The sequence below is a fragment of the Acinonyx jubatus genome, chromosome D3, assembly GCF_027475565.1.
Source record: "Acinonyx jubatus isolate Ajub_Pintada_27869175 chromosome D3, VMU_Ajub_asm_v1.0, whole genome shotgun sequence".
Taxonomy (NCBI): domain Eukaryota; kingdom Metazoa; phylum Chordata; class Mammalia; order Carnivora; family Felidae; genus Acinonyx; species Acinonyx jubatus.
Window position 1 is genome coordinate 53,279,437 of NC_069392.1, and position 15,518 is coordinate 53,294,954.

Genomic DNA, 15,518 nt, shown 5'->3' on the forward strand with positions numbered 1-15,518 from the left:
CCATTAAGGTTGTTATCAAGATTAAGCTTAAATAAATTGAGAATAATATATATATTGTACTTATATATGTTGAGCAACATATGCAAGTGATTTAATAAATAGTTTTTTGCTAATTAAAAAGTATGTAACAGCATGGATCTTCATTACAGTGACATCTGGTTGAATGAAATGGAAGACAATGAGAAAAAAAAGACAAAAAGGGTAAATAACCATTAATATTGCTTTGGAGCAAAATAAGATATCACAAATGACATTAGAATTAAACATATAGCCAGGAGATTAGGAGCACAGAGATACTGAAGCAAAGCAAGAAATAAGGATAACAAATTTTTATATTCAGCTTTCATTAGTTCATTATGTGATTTATTTAACACCTACTGAGAAAAACACAGACAAGTACACAGACACATACAAGCACAGACAATGCCTAAAGCCAGGAGCTTAGCTAAGAGGAAACACAAATAAACAAACCAACAGTAACTGTACATAGTGTGACAAGTCCTAGGAGAAAAGTGTATGCATTCAGTGAGGGTTAGTTAAATGAATACTTATGAGAACTGACTGCATACCAAGTGCTACCCTAGGTGACTGGGATATAAAGATGAATTAAAACTAAACTCACGATTTATATTCTCGTGAAGGAAAAAAGACACACACACACACACACACACACACACACACACACACACACACATCTCTGTGCGATCGTAAGTACAATAATAAACAGAAGTACTTAATACCACCATATTTTGGGGATAGGGGAAGTTACTAAGAGGGAAAGCATCTGGGAAGAGTTAATGTCTGAGCTATTGTATGAATGATCACTTCATCATATTTTTTTTTAAAGCCAGAAAAAAGAGGAGGAGGAAGAGAAGGAAAAGGAAGAGAATTTCAATCAGAGGAATACCAGAGACAAAGATTAAAGTTTAAAATAACATGAGTTTGGATATATTAGTATTTTACTAAGCTAGAACATTGAGATCACGAAAAGGAATGGTGCAAGATGAGTCTGAAGTTGTACAGGTAACAGATTAAAGTGTCTAATCCATCAGTCCGGGAGACAAGACTTTATCCTATAGTTGGTAGAGAGACTCAAACTTTTTTTAAGATGCTGAAAGGAAATAACATTTCATCCTTTGTAGATAATTTGCACCAGTAATGCTGTATATGACAGATCTGAGGGTGAGCCCTCAGAGTACCTTGGAGTAAGGTAGACTAATTGGAAGCCCATTTTAATATTCCAATTAAGGGACAATTAGCACATGATTTAGGTCACTGGTAATTAAAACAGACAGATAGGAAAGATCATTTAATTTTTTTTTAACGTTTATTTATTTTTGAGACAGAGAGAGACACAGCATGTACGGGGGAGGGGCAGAGAGAGAGGGAGACACAGAATCGGAAGCAGGCTCCAGGCTCTGAGCCATCAGCCCAGAGCCCGACGCGGGGCTCAAACTCGTGGACCGCGAGATCGTGACCTGAGCCGAAGTCGGACGCTTAACCGACTGAGCCACCCAGGCGCCCTGGAAAGATCATTTAAAAGACAGACTTGGGGCACCTGGGTGGCTCAGTCAGTCAAGGGTCCGACTTCGGCTCAGGTCATGATCTCGTGTTCATGGGTTCAAGCCCTGCATAGGGTTCTGTGCTGACAGCTCAGAGCCTGGAGCTTGCTTCCAATTCTGTGTCTCCCTCCCTCTCTGACCTTCTCCTGTTCACACTGTGTGTGTCTCTCTCTCTCAAAAATAAATAAACATTAAAAAATAATTAAAAGAAAGACTTAAAGAAGTTGGTAGGATGCTGGCTATAAGCAGATAGAGAGGCATATAGGATGATGCGTGAAGTAAGTAACTTGGTGGATAACGGTGTCAAGATGTGATATTGCAGGAGAGAGTAGGTATTGAAAACAATTCTATCGGGAGAAATAAAAGATGTGGATAGAGATTAAGAAGTGAAGAAAAATATGACATATGTTAAAATAATGAGAGTAGATACAATTTCTGGAATTGAGAGCAGACCAAGGATGTACAGGGGCTGCAGTTAGGACTCTGAGCTCATCTATGAGAGACAAGCAGAGATAAATGAGCTGCTGTCAAATTCCTAGAGAGAACAGCTTCATAGAGTTAAAGGCAGAACCAAGAGAGTGACATGCTGAATCTCAAAAAGAGATAGCATCAGAGAGGGCATTAGACACAAATGCTTGGTTTACATAGCGGGCAAAAAGATATTGCAATAACATGAAAAAAACACTCCGTGAATTTAGAAAGGGAGATGTTCATTGTTGTAGTTGTCTTTAAATTAAGTAAGAAAATTTTGGTAGCACTGGAGTTTCAAAAGCCAGACTGCTGTGGGTCAAAAAGTGATTAACAGTCAAGCAAATACTGTTAATAATCTAGCAAATATTGCTAACTACGTGAAAATTTTAATGAGAATGTAAGGGAACTACTGTGTGATTGCCAAATATACAACTAGAATGAAGACAAGGCCTTCACTTTAGGCTGGAAGAGGGTTAATGGTGAATATAGCCTGAAGGAAGAAAGTAATGAACAAAGATGTCAGAAATAGAAGCTATAAGGATAAACTATGTCCTGTACAGGGCAAAAGGTATTAAGATCAAGAGCACCGATGGACGTGCTAGCCTTAAAGAGGAAGTACCATTTGCCACTTAAATTTAAGGAGGCAGGAGAGCTGTTTGCAGATACTAGCACTGTAGAATACATTTGACAAAATGCATCATATCTTCAACTGTTCCTTCCAATATGGGTAACCTATAGTATAAAGAAAATTAACGTTTTCTGAGTTTATCTTCTTGGGATTTATCATGATGCCTGAATCTAAGGATTCACACTTCAAAAGACTGTTATCTGCCATTGTCTTTTTGAATATTGCTTTCCCATTCTCTATTTCTCATTCTATTCTCCGTAATACTTAATATTTATTCCATATTTTTGTCTCTTTTGTTCTCTGTACTGCATTCCGGGTTCCTCTTCATGTTTCCAAGGGCACTGATTCTTTTTTTCCCCCAGCTGCATTTGGTATTTAATTAATAAAATATTTAATCAAAATGAATCCAGTTTTAAGCTTTACAAGTTTTGGTGAATTCTTTTTCAAACCTCCCTGAACTGTTTTGATAATGTTCTATTAGTTTGTTTTGTTCCCTTTAATCATTTTAAACTTACTTAGGCAGATTTAATCTAATACTGTCATTTGAAATTATTGTGGGTGTAAATATACTGCTGATTATTTCTGCTCTCATTCATGTTCTATTTTCCCTTGTTGTTTCATATTTTGTGAGATCATCTTCATTTAATGTTTATTTATTGAGAGAGAGAGAGAGAGAGAGAGAGAGAGAGAGAATGTGTGCGAGCAGGTGAGGGGCAGAGAGAGAGAATCCCAAGCAGGCTCAATGCTGTCAGCATGAAGCCAGAGGCAGGGATCAATCTCACAAACTCAAGGGATCATGACTTGAGCAGAAAACAAGAGTGGGATGTTTAACCGACTGAGCCACCCAGGCACCCCTGTGAGCTTTAAAAGCTTTATTTGAGAAAATCTTGTGTGGCCTCCACCTGTTTATTTCTCTAGAGAATATTTATCAAGGTAAGATCACTTTTTAAAATGGTAATTTCTTGGTTGGGGCCTTACAAGATCACCTAGATGGTATAAATGAAAACATCAAACAAGTGTCAAAAATAGCCATACCATTCTCTTGTTTCCTACCCAGGTTCCAGGCTTAGACAGACACACTTTCTTATCTCTGCCTTTGCTTGTGGGTATATGTTTTCTGCTCTGCCCATTCAAATGCTCTTACTTTGCCCAGTTCCCTTACTTGCACAGATCCATGGCCCGTGGCCTATTATTTGAAGACACTAAAATTTAATCACCCTGTTTGCCAAGATCAGCAAAGTCATTTTTCAATTCATATTTTTAGAGAAGCCAAATATCAACTAAAAATTTAACTTACAGGTTTTCCATTATTATTATTATTATTATTATTATTATTATTATTACTATTATTATTATTTTGCATTGCCCTCTGAGGATTTCCTTTACTTTTTCATCAGCACAATGCGGCATTTAAAGGATGTATATCCTATTTATGCTCCATTTATAAGTGTCTTACAGTCTCTATTATCAGTGTTGCAAGAAAAGTAAACTCTGATTACTTTTTTATCTACATACTCTTTTTTAGACATAGTATCCTGTCCTTTTGTTTAACTTTATGACTCAAAATTTATGTCCTCCTCATTTCTGTGCTATAGATCTATCTAATTTTTACTTCTCATTTCTATTTGAAGAGCTGATAAGAATCTGAAATTTAATATGGCCTGAAGACACATAATTATATCTTCTCCAAAATCCCCCTCAGACTTTCCACAAGCCCTTGTTACCTCAGCAAGTAGCCTGACGATTTCCCCCCCTCACATCTTATATTCCATCTGTCAAAAGATCCCATTGGTACTTCCTCTAAAATATATCTGAATTCAGCTATTACCATTTTGATTGAAAAAAACCCTTGATCTATATCATCATTATAATTTTTCTGAGTGACCCAAAGAGCCAGCGTCCTTCTATATGCACCAAAGTCCGTCCTGCAGTAACCTGCCCACAGATCTTTCTAAAATAAGATGTAAGATGCTTTAAATGCATTAGATGTTTCACCCACATTCCTTTATCACAGCCCACTTACAGGCTTGCAGTATCTGGGCCCTGTCTGCCTTGGAACATTCGTCTCCTTGAATTACTCTGCCCACATACAATTTTCTAGAAACAGTGGCCTCCATTCTGTTTCAGAACACACGAAATTTTTATCCATCATAGGACTTTTGTGTGTTCCATTACTTCTATTTGGCAACTTCTTTCCTGGAACAGCTCAAGGCTGGCAAAGCTTCTTCATTAAAGTCTCAATTCAAGAGACAGCAGTGTCCTTGGAGGTCATTGCCAAAGCAGAGGTCCCAATTCTTCACTGGCCCGGTCACTCTAGCGCATTATCCACTTTTTTTCTTCCTCCCAAGAGTATCCGTGACTGAATTTTTGAAAATTTATCAAATATTTAGTATCTATGTAGCAGAATGTAAGTTTAAATGATATCCCCAGCACTTAAACAGTATTTCATATAAAGCAGGTGTTCAGGACTCAAACACACACACATGGACAAACACAGGCACACTCTTGCAAACATACATTTGATTTTTAGGTCTACATTTTCTTTAAGTACAAATATTGATTATAAAGGCAGTCATAAGCATATGGTTATATTATTAGTCTACTAGTCATAAACAAAAGACTATAAAATCACTGCGTAAAGTAAAAATAAAGATATACGACGCTATTTCTGTTAACCATTAAATAATAAAAACAATTGACCTTTGTATTATTGTCTGTATCTCCTATAATGTATAGTGTATAACCCACAGAAATGGAGCCAAATGATGTTTGACAAAGAAGCAAAGGCAATACAGTGGGGCAAAGGTCATATTTTCAACAAATGGTGTTGGAACAACTGGACATCCACAGACAAAAAAATAAAGCTAGACAGGCACCTTACCTCTTTCATAAAAATTAACTCAAAATGGATCATAGACCTAAATGTAAAATGCAAACTATAAAATCCCTGAAGATAACATAGGATAAAACTTAGGTGAGCTTGGATATGGCAATAGTTTGTTAGACACAATAACAAAGCACAACCCATGGAAAGATTAATTGGTAAGCTGCACTTTGTTAAAATTAAAACCTTTGGCTCTGTGAAAGCCAAGGTCAAAAAATTGAGAAGCCACAAACTGGGAGAAACTATTTGTAAATGACACATCTAATAAAGACCTGTTGTACAAAGCATATGAAATACTGTGAAAAGTCAACAGAAAGAAAAAAAAATCCAATTTAAAAATGGGTCAAAGACCTTAATGGACACCTCATCAAAGAAGATGAGTGTATGTACAATATCAAATAAGTATATGAAAAGATTCTTCAAATTATATGCCATTAAAGGAAATGCAAATCAAAACAAGAAGAAGATATCACTACACACCTATTAGAATGGTCAAATGTAGAACACTGACAACACCAAATGCTGGTGAGGATGTGAATCAACAGGAACTCTCATTCATTGCTACTGGGATTGCAAAATAATACAGCCCCTATGGAAGGCAGTTTGGCAGTTTCCTACAAAACTAAACATATTCTTATCATATGATCCAGCAATTGTTTGTTGGTATTTACCCAAAGGAGTTGAAGACTTTTGCCCATGCAAAAACCTACACGCAAATATTTATAGTGGCTTTATTTATAACTGCCAAAACTTGGAAGCAACCAAGATGCTCTTCAGTAAGTGAATGCTTAAACTGTGGTATACCCAGATACAGAATATTATTTGGTGCTATAAAAAATGAGCCATGAATGACATAAAGGAACTTTAAATGGATATTAGGTAGTGAAAGAATCCAATTGAAAAGGCTACATACTATATGATTACAACTATATGACATTCTGAAAAAAAGGCAAAACTATGAAGACAATAAAAAACTAGCGGCTGTCACAGTTTGGATGGGAGGAATGGAAGAATGAGTAGACAGAGCATAGAGGACCTCAGGACAATGAAAATACTCTGTATAATACCATTATTACTGCATTACTAGGGTATTACTGCATAATACCCTAGAATGTACAACACCAAGAGTTAACACTGATGTAAATTATGGACTTTGGGTAATATGTTCTGTCAGTGTAGGCTCATCAATTGTACTAAATATAGCACTGTGGTGAAGGTTGTTGATCATGGGGGAGGCCGTGCATGTATAGGGACCAGGGGTATATGAGAAATATCTATATATTCTCCTCAATTTTCCTGTGACCCTATCTGATCTTAAAAAAACAAAACGTTAATTAAAAATCTATCATTTTGCACAACTTAAATATATACACATTATATTTCTCAGTTATACTTCAATAAACCTGGAAAAGTTTTAAAAATAAGTAAGATAAATTTTAATAAATGTCAAAAATATTTGGTGCTTTATTCATTTTTGTTGAATTTAGATTTCATTTTCTAATTAATGGGAAAGCAGTTTTTGTTAGTGGATAAGAGTTTACAGAGGCCATTAATATTTCTTGATTCTGCCCTATCAGATACGGAGGAAACTCTACCTTATACTGATATAAAACTTGGTGTTATAATTTATCCCACAAAATTTCTATCTCATAAAAATTCTAATTTTCAAGCAGTAAATGAAGTAGTAGACATAGAAAATTTTGCTTGCCAAGTTAAAGCACTTCTACATTTAACATGGAACTTCCATCTCCCTGAACATCTTTCCTCAATTTCAGACCTATCCGTCAGAGTGATATCTAGACACGTACACTTGAATCATGCCATACACAATTCCAAACCAAACATATCAACATCTTCCCTCCAACCTTTCTGTTTTTCCTCCGTATATTTCCCAAGTTAGTGTCTGGAACCACCATCAAACCAGTTATTCAAAGCTTAACTCATTCAATTACCACCAAAGTGATATCTTTAAAAGAGAATCTGACCATACAGCTTCTTTGGTGCATTTCCATGGTCTTCAGCAGAGTCGAAAGTTAGTTCCCTACCCTCAGTGTTTGTCTCTACCTGCCTGCCACATAAAAATGTGTGTTCATGTGCACACACACACACACGCACACACATGCACACAGAGACAGACACACAAGTCAGATCAAGCATTTGCTCTAAGCTCTAGCCACAAAGTCAAAGTGCAACTCAGCACAATCTTACCTGTACCCTGAGACAACTGCATTTTGATGTTAAGGCTGCTATTTGAGATTGTTATTATTGGAGTAATATGTCAAGCATATTTGAACATTTACTAAACATCAGTTAAATTGAAATCACATTAAATTGCAAAAAAACAAATAAGAGAAGGTAAAAAAATCCTGAATCTGAATACAGAAAATCAAGTTTCAAATGCCAGTGGTATTAAGCTGTGAGAACTTCAAAAAGGCACTTTGCCTTTCTGAATCCCAAGTTCTTTATTTTTTCCTTGGAAGCACACAAGAATTCTCTAGAAAAAGCAGAATTCAATAGAGGATATATAAATATTCCACCTCATTAGTGATCAAAGAAATGGAAGTTTGAAACAACATTGAGGATGCATTTTTTCACTTATCAACTTGGAAAAAACACAGCGCTCAATGTTAGCACAAGTACATCACAGAACAAGCTTATGTACTGCTCAGCTTCAATAAATGACATAGTCTTTCTGGAAAGTAGGTTTAGAAAGGTATTAGAAATTTATTTTTTTAAAGGTATTAGGAATTTAAAAGCATTATAGTCAATCTACTTCCAGAAATCTACTTGAAATTTTAAAATGCTAAGATTTCTGAAAAATAATTGCCACAATGTTTATGTCATGAAAATAAAAACAACCTAAAAGTAAATATTAGAGTAATTATGAAAAAATCATGACACACCCATATAATAGAGTTTTTTACAGATATCCAAAGCTCCATTTTACCAAAACTTCCAGTGCTTTCAAAATGAAAGAATCTTGTATGATCTATTTGCACTCTTGTTATAATGTGTATTTTTTGTAGAAAAGAAAATACAAAAAAGTGCAAAAACAGATTGAAAACCTAAAATCATTTCAGTAAATAGAGAAAATAACTACTGATATGTTACTGAGTTTTTTCATCCATAATGACACTAATTGTATGTCCTTTTATTCCCAACATAATATAATAGAATTCTTGTTACATTGTTATACAAACCTCAAATACATTATTTGAATATCTGTAAAAATTATTTGAATATCATGGTTTGGGAAATGAAAAAAAGTCTTGGGCATATACAAGGGCAAAATTGAAAAAAAGAATCCCTCTCATAAATATAAGGTTGCAAATGTTAACTCAATTTTACTTTGGACTCAAAGATTTTCCACAAATAGTTTCCAGAAGAAAGTGGACAACACACAATAAAAATAGCCAAGAGCACAAGGGAAAAAGATAGCAAAAGCATGAGTTAGGAGAATAAGATGCAAAAATAAATGACAAAGACTACAGATATTTAAATTATTAGATTTAGATAAAATAATAACTATTTTGAATAACTATGTTGAAAAAGCAAAAGATAAGCTGTAAATATCTATATCAAACAGGGAATTATAAAATTACTTAGAAGATTTGGAAGTAAAACAAACTGTGGGGAAACAGGTTCTACTTACATAAATGGTTAAAAAGCTTAGGGCCGACAGCCGCCACCGGGCAAAAGCGCCTGAGGTTAGGTAGTGAGATGTTGTAATGGATCACGAATAACTTATTATATCACTTGTTATATCATGGAAATTACTTTCCATCTGATGCCAATATACTATTTTATTTGGATCAAAAACTCCACTTGTCCCCCCCAGACCCTTTGCTTCTTACACACACAAGTTAATGATTACTATCTGATTGTTTTCTTCACTTTTGCCAAGTGTGTAAGATCTTGTTTTCTTCACGTTCACCACGTGGGAAATACCTTGTGAGCTCAATAAAGTCAAGATGAAACCCCTGTTCAGGCCCTTGTCTCCTCCCATACATTAGCCTCTCTCGTATTCAATTCTGTGTCCGCTCTCTTACTAGACAAGACAGAACTCCAGACTCATAGTTTGTGACAGCAAATAAAGTTTCGAAATGAATAATTATTTTTGCATCTATCTATCTACCTACCTACCTATCTACCTTGCTAGCTACCTACCTACCTATCGACTATTAAGAGTGAGAGACTCACCAGTGAAACACGAATGTAAGAAATGTTTGCCATATATGAACTGATATTATCTCCTCAAATATTATCTCTGTCCTTTTTTTATCTTCTCATCTTTTGGAACATCACTTAAACATGTGGTAGACCTGACTCTTACCTGTATATCTCTTAATTTCTTTGATTTCACTAATCTTTCGCTAATTCTTTGTTGACTAATCTGCTGTTAAAATCATCATTTATTTTTTTAATTTCAAGTGAAAATCTGAAAGAAAAGTTAAGTAATTAAGTGATATCTAAAATATTAACTGGACAAGCACAATGTATACACTGGAAATCCTTTACAATAACCAAGGCTACATTTCCACTACATGTGATAGACTGTATCACTATTCTCAATTATGTACTGTCTCTCTTTTTAAGAGGATTAGACTTCCCACCCTGTTGACATCAGGCTTGGCCATATGACTTGCTTTGTTCAATGGAGTGTGAGCAAAAGAAACACTTATCATCTTCCTGTGGAAGCTGTAAGGGTCATCAAGTGATCTCACTAATGAATCTGTGCTTACCAGAGCAATGTGCCCTAGCAGGATCTGATTCTTCACCCTGAATCTAAGAAGTAGAAATAACATGAAACGCAGACACAGCTAAATTGCAATGCAAGTGAGAAATAAACCTTTCTACTTGTATACCACTAAGATGAGATAGACGCTTGTTGGCAAGATAATCTCATAAATGCTAACTCTCACACTTCCTTTCTTCCAGAGGGGTCTTCTCATTAGCTTCAGAATTTTTATTTTTTCTCCTATGGCTCTCTTAATAAAATGTAGTAACATTAACAAGTACAATTTTAAGTTATCTTTTGGAAAACAATGTTCCTTTTGCTGTCTTTTAAAAATTCTTTTCAACACATAGATAAATCTTATAGTTTCATTCTAGCATTTCCAAAGATAAAACGATCACTAAGAAATTTTAACAACTTCCTATACAATCATCCAATATCATTATTACCCCTTTCCCTTCTTTGTTCCTTCTTTCCCTTCAATAATTAACTTTGGATAGCACAGTATGTCATGTACCATGCTTGATGATGCAGATTCAGTGATGAAGAGAATACAGACATGGCCTATGTCTGCCCTCACAGATCACGTGTTTTGAGGGAGATGAACAAGAGTCAAATATGTGCACACAAAAATTGCAAATATGGCAAGAGATCTGAAGGAGAAAAGTATGTGTGCCATATATACACATAATATAAGAATTGGATTTAACTTGGATTTCATTGATTTAACAATCAATGAAAAAGCTTCTCAGAACTCACTCCAAAACTGTCTTAAGGATAAAGAGTAATTTGCTGGGTAAAAGGAACAGGAAAAATACTATAGGAAAAGGAGATAGCACACAAATGCCATATGGGCTGCCAAACACGTGGCAAATAGGAGAAGATGAAGCAAGGCTATAGTATTTGAACCAAATGTGATATGAGACAACAGAGGCAGGTATGTCTGCCTATTCAGGGACCTTGTCGGAGATGTTAAGGAGGGGATTTTCCCTTCATTCCTGTTAAAATTAATGCAGGTGTGGAGAGGAACTGATCATAGTTATGTCAAAAAAACCAAAAAACCAAAAAACAGAAAAAAGAATGAACCCACCACAGTGTAGATAATGGATTAGAAAGGAAGCATAATGACTGCAGGTAAACTAGCTTTGGAAGTCACTATAAGCTCTTGCTAGACATGATGATAGCTTGTTCCAGGGTGCTGATCGAGCAGTGTTAACAGATAAAAAGATATTTAGTGTGTGAAACATTTCTTCTTAATATGTTGAATATGAGGGTTGAAATAGAAACAGAAAGCAAGAAAACCTGTAGGTTTCTGAGCTAAGAAAACTAGTAGTTGCTGGGAAGAATTGAGGGTTGACTGAAGGATAGCAGGAGCTTGATTAAACATACTGTAAGTTTAAAGTGTCTTTGAGTGTAAGAGGACATGTCAAAAGGAGATGATATGAGTGAGCAAAAACTCCTGGTAAGATCATTTTTTCACTACTTGATATCTCTAAAGGGATTCAGAGTGCTTTAAAGAGCAACATTTAGAATAGAAATAAACAACATTTAAGCTGATGATAAACACAAACACCACCAAACCACCCCAGAGACGTATCCATGTAAAATGAGGAGATACATTATATTTAACATACTTAATATATTATATCAAAATAAAAATTATATTTGCAAAATTACCTGTCATTGATAAGACCTGCCATGGTTTCAATATCAATTCCAAGCTTTCTGTTTTCTTCTGCCGAATGAGTATATGCAATTGAAATATCTGAAAGGTCTTTTGCAACATTAGAAAGCTCAATATCCCATGTCTGTTTCTTTAAGATAAGAATAACAGAATCATTTATACATGTTATGTATCTCAAAAAGAAAAAAAATGTGTAATAATGTCATTACTTTTAGTTGCAGGAGTTAATATTTAGGAACAGAGAACAGAGCTCTAGGGGGAAGTAGAAAAAGGTCAACTTACTGTTGCATAATAATTATTGAATGCTTCCAGATATTCCTTTTCATAACTTTTTCTCTTCCAGGCTAGTTGATCATAATTTTTTTTCAAATTGTCTAGCTAAGAAAAAATATACAGAAAAAAATGAATTATGAAGCTTCCTCCATTTTTTTGTAAATTAAGAAATATATTTCAAATTGTGTCAGTACCATAACTTAATAAATATTGATTAAATAGTATAAAATAACACCATAAGTGGTTGCCATTTATAAAAATTGATACAGGATTCTGAATATAATGTACCAAATCAATTTAACAGTGCTCAAATAATTAACCATGAAAAACAGATTATATTTTAGTTATAAGTTGATAAATATTAGAAAATTCAAATCATAATTCATCACATTAACAACTTAAAGGAAAAAAAAAACCAACATAAATATGGTCAATACTCTAGACAATAGCCGTGATAAATTCACTATCTAGTTTTGAAAAATTTTAAACTAGTACAAGGAAAAACTACACAAATATAAAGAACAACAATGCTTATTTAAGAGTTGCAATCAAGATCCATGTGAAAAGAAGCCATGCAAAGGTTTAATAGAATATGAGTTATCTTAAAATTATAGTTGCATCAACTTGCCAGTATACTAAAAATCATTGAATTATACAATTTTAGAAAACATATTTAAGAGGCAACAGATCTAAATGACAAAGGAAATAATTCAACAGGACATTGTTTCCCAAACCATTTCAGAACACTTTTTTATTTTATTCATACTAAACACCATACTATTTGTACTAGTATGCATTTAATAATTTTCTTAAGGCAAGTCACATGTTTATTTAAATAATTTTTTCAAAAAGAAAATTGTTATTATAAGTTACAAATCCAGTATTATATGCCATAAAGGAAAGCAACTTTGAAAACAAAAACAATTTAGGAAACAAACAATATAAAAATAAAAGTAGTATTAAATGTATTCAATTTACCAAAATAATACTAAATATATTTCTCTTAGAATTATGATCAGTAATTAAAGAAATATTTGGATTGATGTTGTAACTTTAAGATGAGAATTTCAATGAATTATGATTTACCTGTATATTTAATAAATTTCCCAAGTAACTGGACAGTGTATTTCTAACCAGTACACTGATAGTGTAGATAAATTTCCCAGTACACTGGACAGTGTATTTCTAACCCAAATAAAAATGGTTTTTTTTAATAATTTCTAGTTTCAAGAATTCCTTTGAAATATCTTCCAGAATTGTTCTTCAGAAACTGTCCAATTACTAAGTGATGTACAAGCTTTCTTACTCACTCATTACTACCATGGTTTGGGAAGTAATTCTGAAGAAGACTATTAGTCAAGCTTTTTAGATAGTGCAATATATTTTGAATGTATTCCTCAGATAAAGTTGTAGCCAAATCACTCAATGAAACACATCCTCCTTGACATGATTAAAAGGTATACTCTGTGGCTTCAGTTTTGCTGGATTTATTTTTTCTTCAATGTGGAACACCTATTAGATTTGCATTTTAGGTTTTTGGCATTTTAGATTTTTGAGTGAAATTAAAAATATCCTTTGTAAAATATCCTAATTTTTAATGGAGTGTTTTATCATAAAAGTCATCTAGAAGCCCAAGGTTTTTACTGAGGAACACCTGAACCTCTTTTTCTAAATAGGGAACGAGTTTTTTTAAAAAGCACATATTAAATAATGGTTGATCATCCATTTACAAATCTGATAGCACATAGTATTTGGTGGTGAAGGACTTCTCTTAAAATGCCTACATCGTTTTGCAATGGCTTCCCTATGAATATAACAGTGGGTAGATTTGCCTGTCTTGGCAATTGTTTGAATATGTGTAATGAATTATTTTCTTTTATCTGGCTATGGCATTAGTATCAGATGTGCTTAATCAAAAGCATGGATTCCAGGACTCACTGCTGTTTCTCAAGAAGTGTCAATAAGTTTAAATTTTCTTTATTTGTACACATTAGCAAAGAATTCCCAGTGTAAATGAATTCATCGCTTTGCAGTGGATTATAACAACTTTTATACTAGATAATAATTACTTCTTTATATATTTGGTTATCTTCTCTAAGAGATGGACTGTTGTTTGACATGGGCATTTAATGAATCATTTTGTTAGCTATATCCCTGAATCTCCCTGTCACCATTTCTTTGGTAACAGGCTTGATAAATGTCTTGCTAACTGCTTCAGCAGATCTGGACTGTGACGTTAATTGTAATGCTAAAAACATAATTGTAGAGTCTCAGCATTTTCATTCTGTGTCAGTCTGCACACACATTGGAGTATCCTTCTATTTTAAAATTTTGATGGGCTTTATAAAATACTTTTTGCGCTTCAACATGACAACTGTGGATTGTTTAATAATTGTGCCCATTGTGACTAATCTTAGAACACATAATAAAGATTTGTTTTCTTCACTTGTTCATAAAATCCAGAATTCTAATAAAATTCAAGTTCATCCCGCACTAATCTTTCTTTGCTGCTTGTACTTTTGCAACATTCGTAAGGGATTTTTAGGAAATACTTTTATTTGGTCTTCACATCTATCTAAAGACATGTAACTGTGTCTTCACTAGTGTTCTTCACTAGCGTCTTTATGTCTACACGTAAATATCTTTATTTGTAACCATTTTTCTAGGACTGAATCTACATAAGTACAAAAATCATAAACAGACCCCAAACCAGTTTCTAATGTACTTTCCAGATCAGACGTGGTAGCTCTGATGCCTAAAATTATACATATTTCATATACCAAACAATTGTAAATCTTTAGAAATAGATTCTCCCATGTGTTTTCCAATAAAAAGAATAAAAAATAAACATGAGAATTCAGTGCCTTAATAATCTGTACTGCCATGTGACTGACAGGTGTTTGTTGGAAGGCTTAGGAAATGAAGTTATAAAACATTCATGAACACACCTTAAGTACTATACGTATAATTCTTAAAATCTGCAGTGTTTAAGAAGTACTATTACTTTAGCCCTGCCCTAAGCAATAAAATCCAGGCAATCACACATATTGTTGTGTGCTAATTGCTTTCCTAATACAAACGATAATAAACATAACTTCGAAAATGTTCATCATTGGAATATCTAAAATCATGTAGAATGTCATGAATAGTAATCTGTGCAAGCAAAAAAAAAAAAAAAAGAGGAAATCTGAATGGCTGAATGGCTAAAAAAAGAAATGAAATGAATTTACTTCACTACCAGGAAGGAAAATGAAAATTAATCCAACACTTCTTTACCCAAC

At 33.9% G+C, this 15,518-nt stretch overlaps 1 protein-coding gene across 6 annotated transcripts in view; it reads right to left on the bottom strand.

Moving 5' to 3' along the window:
• The window catches only part of CCDC178 (coiled-coil domain containing 178), a 421,184-nt gene that overhangs the window by 293,290 nt on the left and 112,376 nt on the right, over nucleotides 1-15,518 (bottom strand). For all 6 annotated transcript variants that reach the window (XM_053206558.1, XM_053206557.1, XM_053206555.1 and 3 more), the window contains 2 exons: nucleotides 12,247-12,342; nucleotides 11,958-12,094 (listed from right to left, as the gene is read on the bottom strand). In XM_053206558.1, the coding sequence (XP_053062533.1) occupies nucleotides 11,958-12,094; nucleotides 12,247-12,342 (233 nt within the window). The remainder of the gene's footprint in view (nucleotides 1-11,957; nucleotides 12,095-12,246; nucleotides 12,343-15,518) is intronic.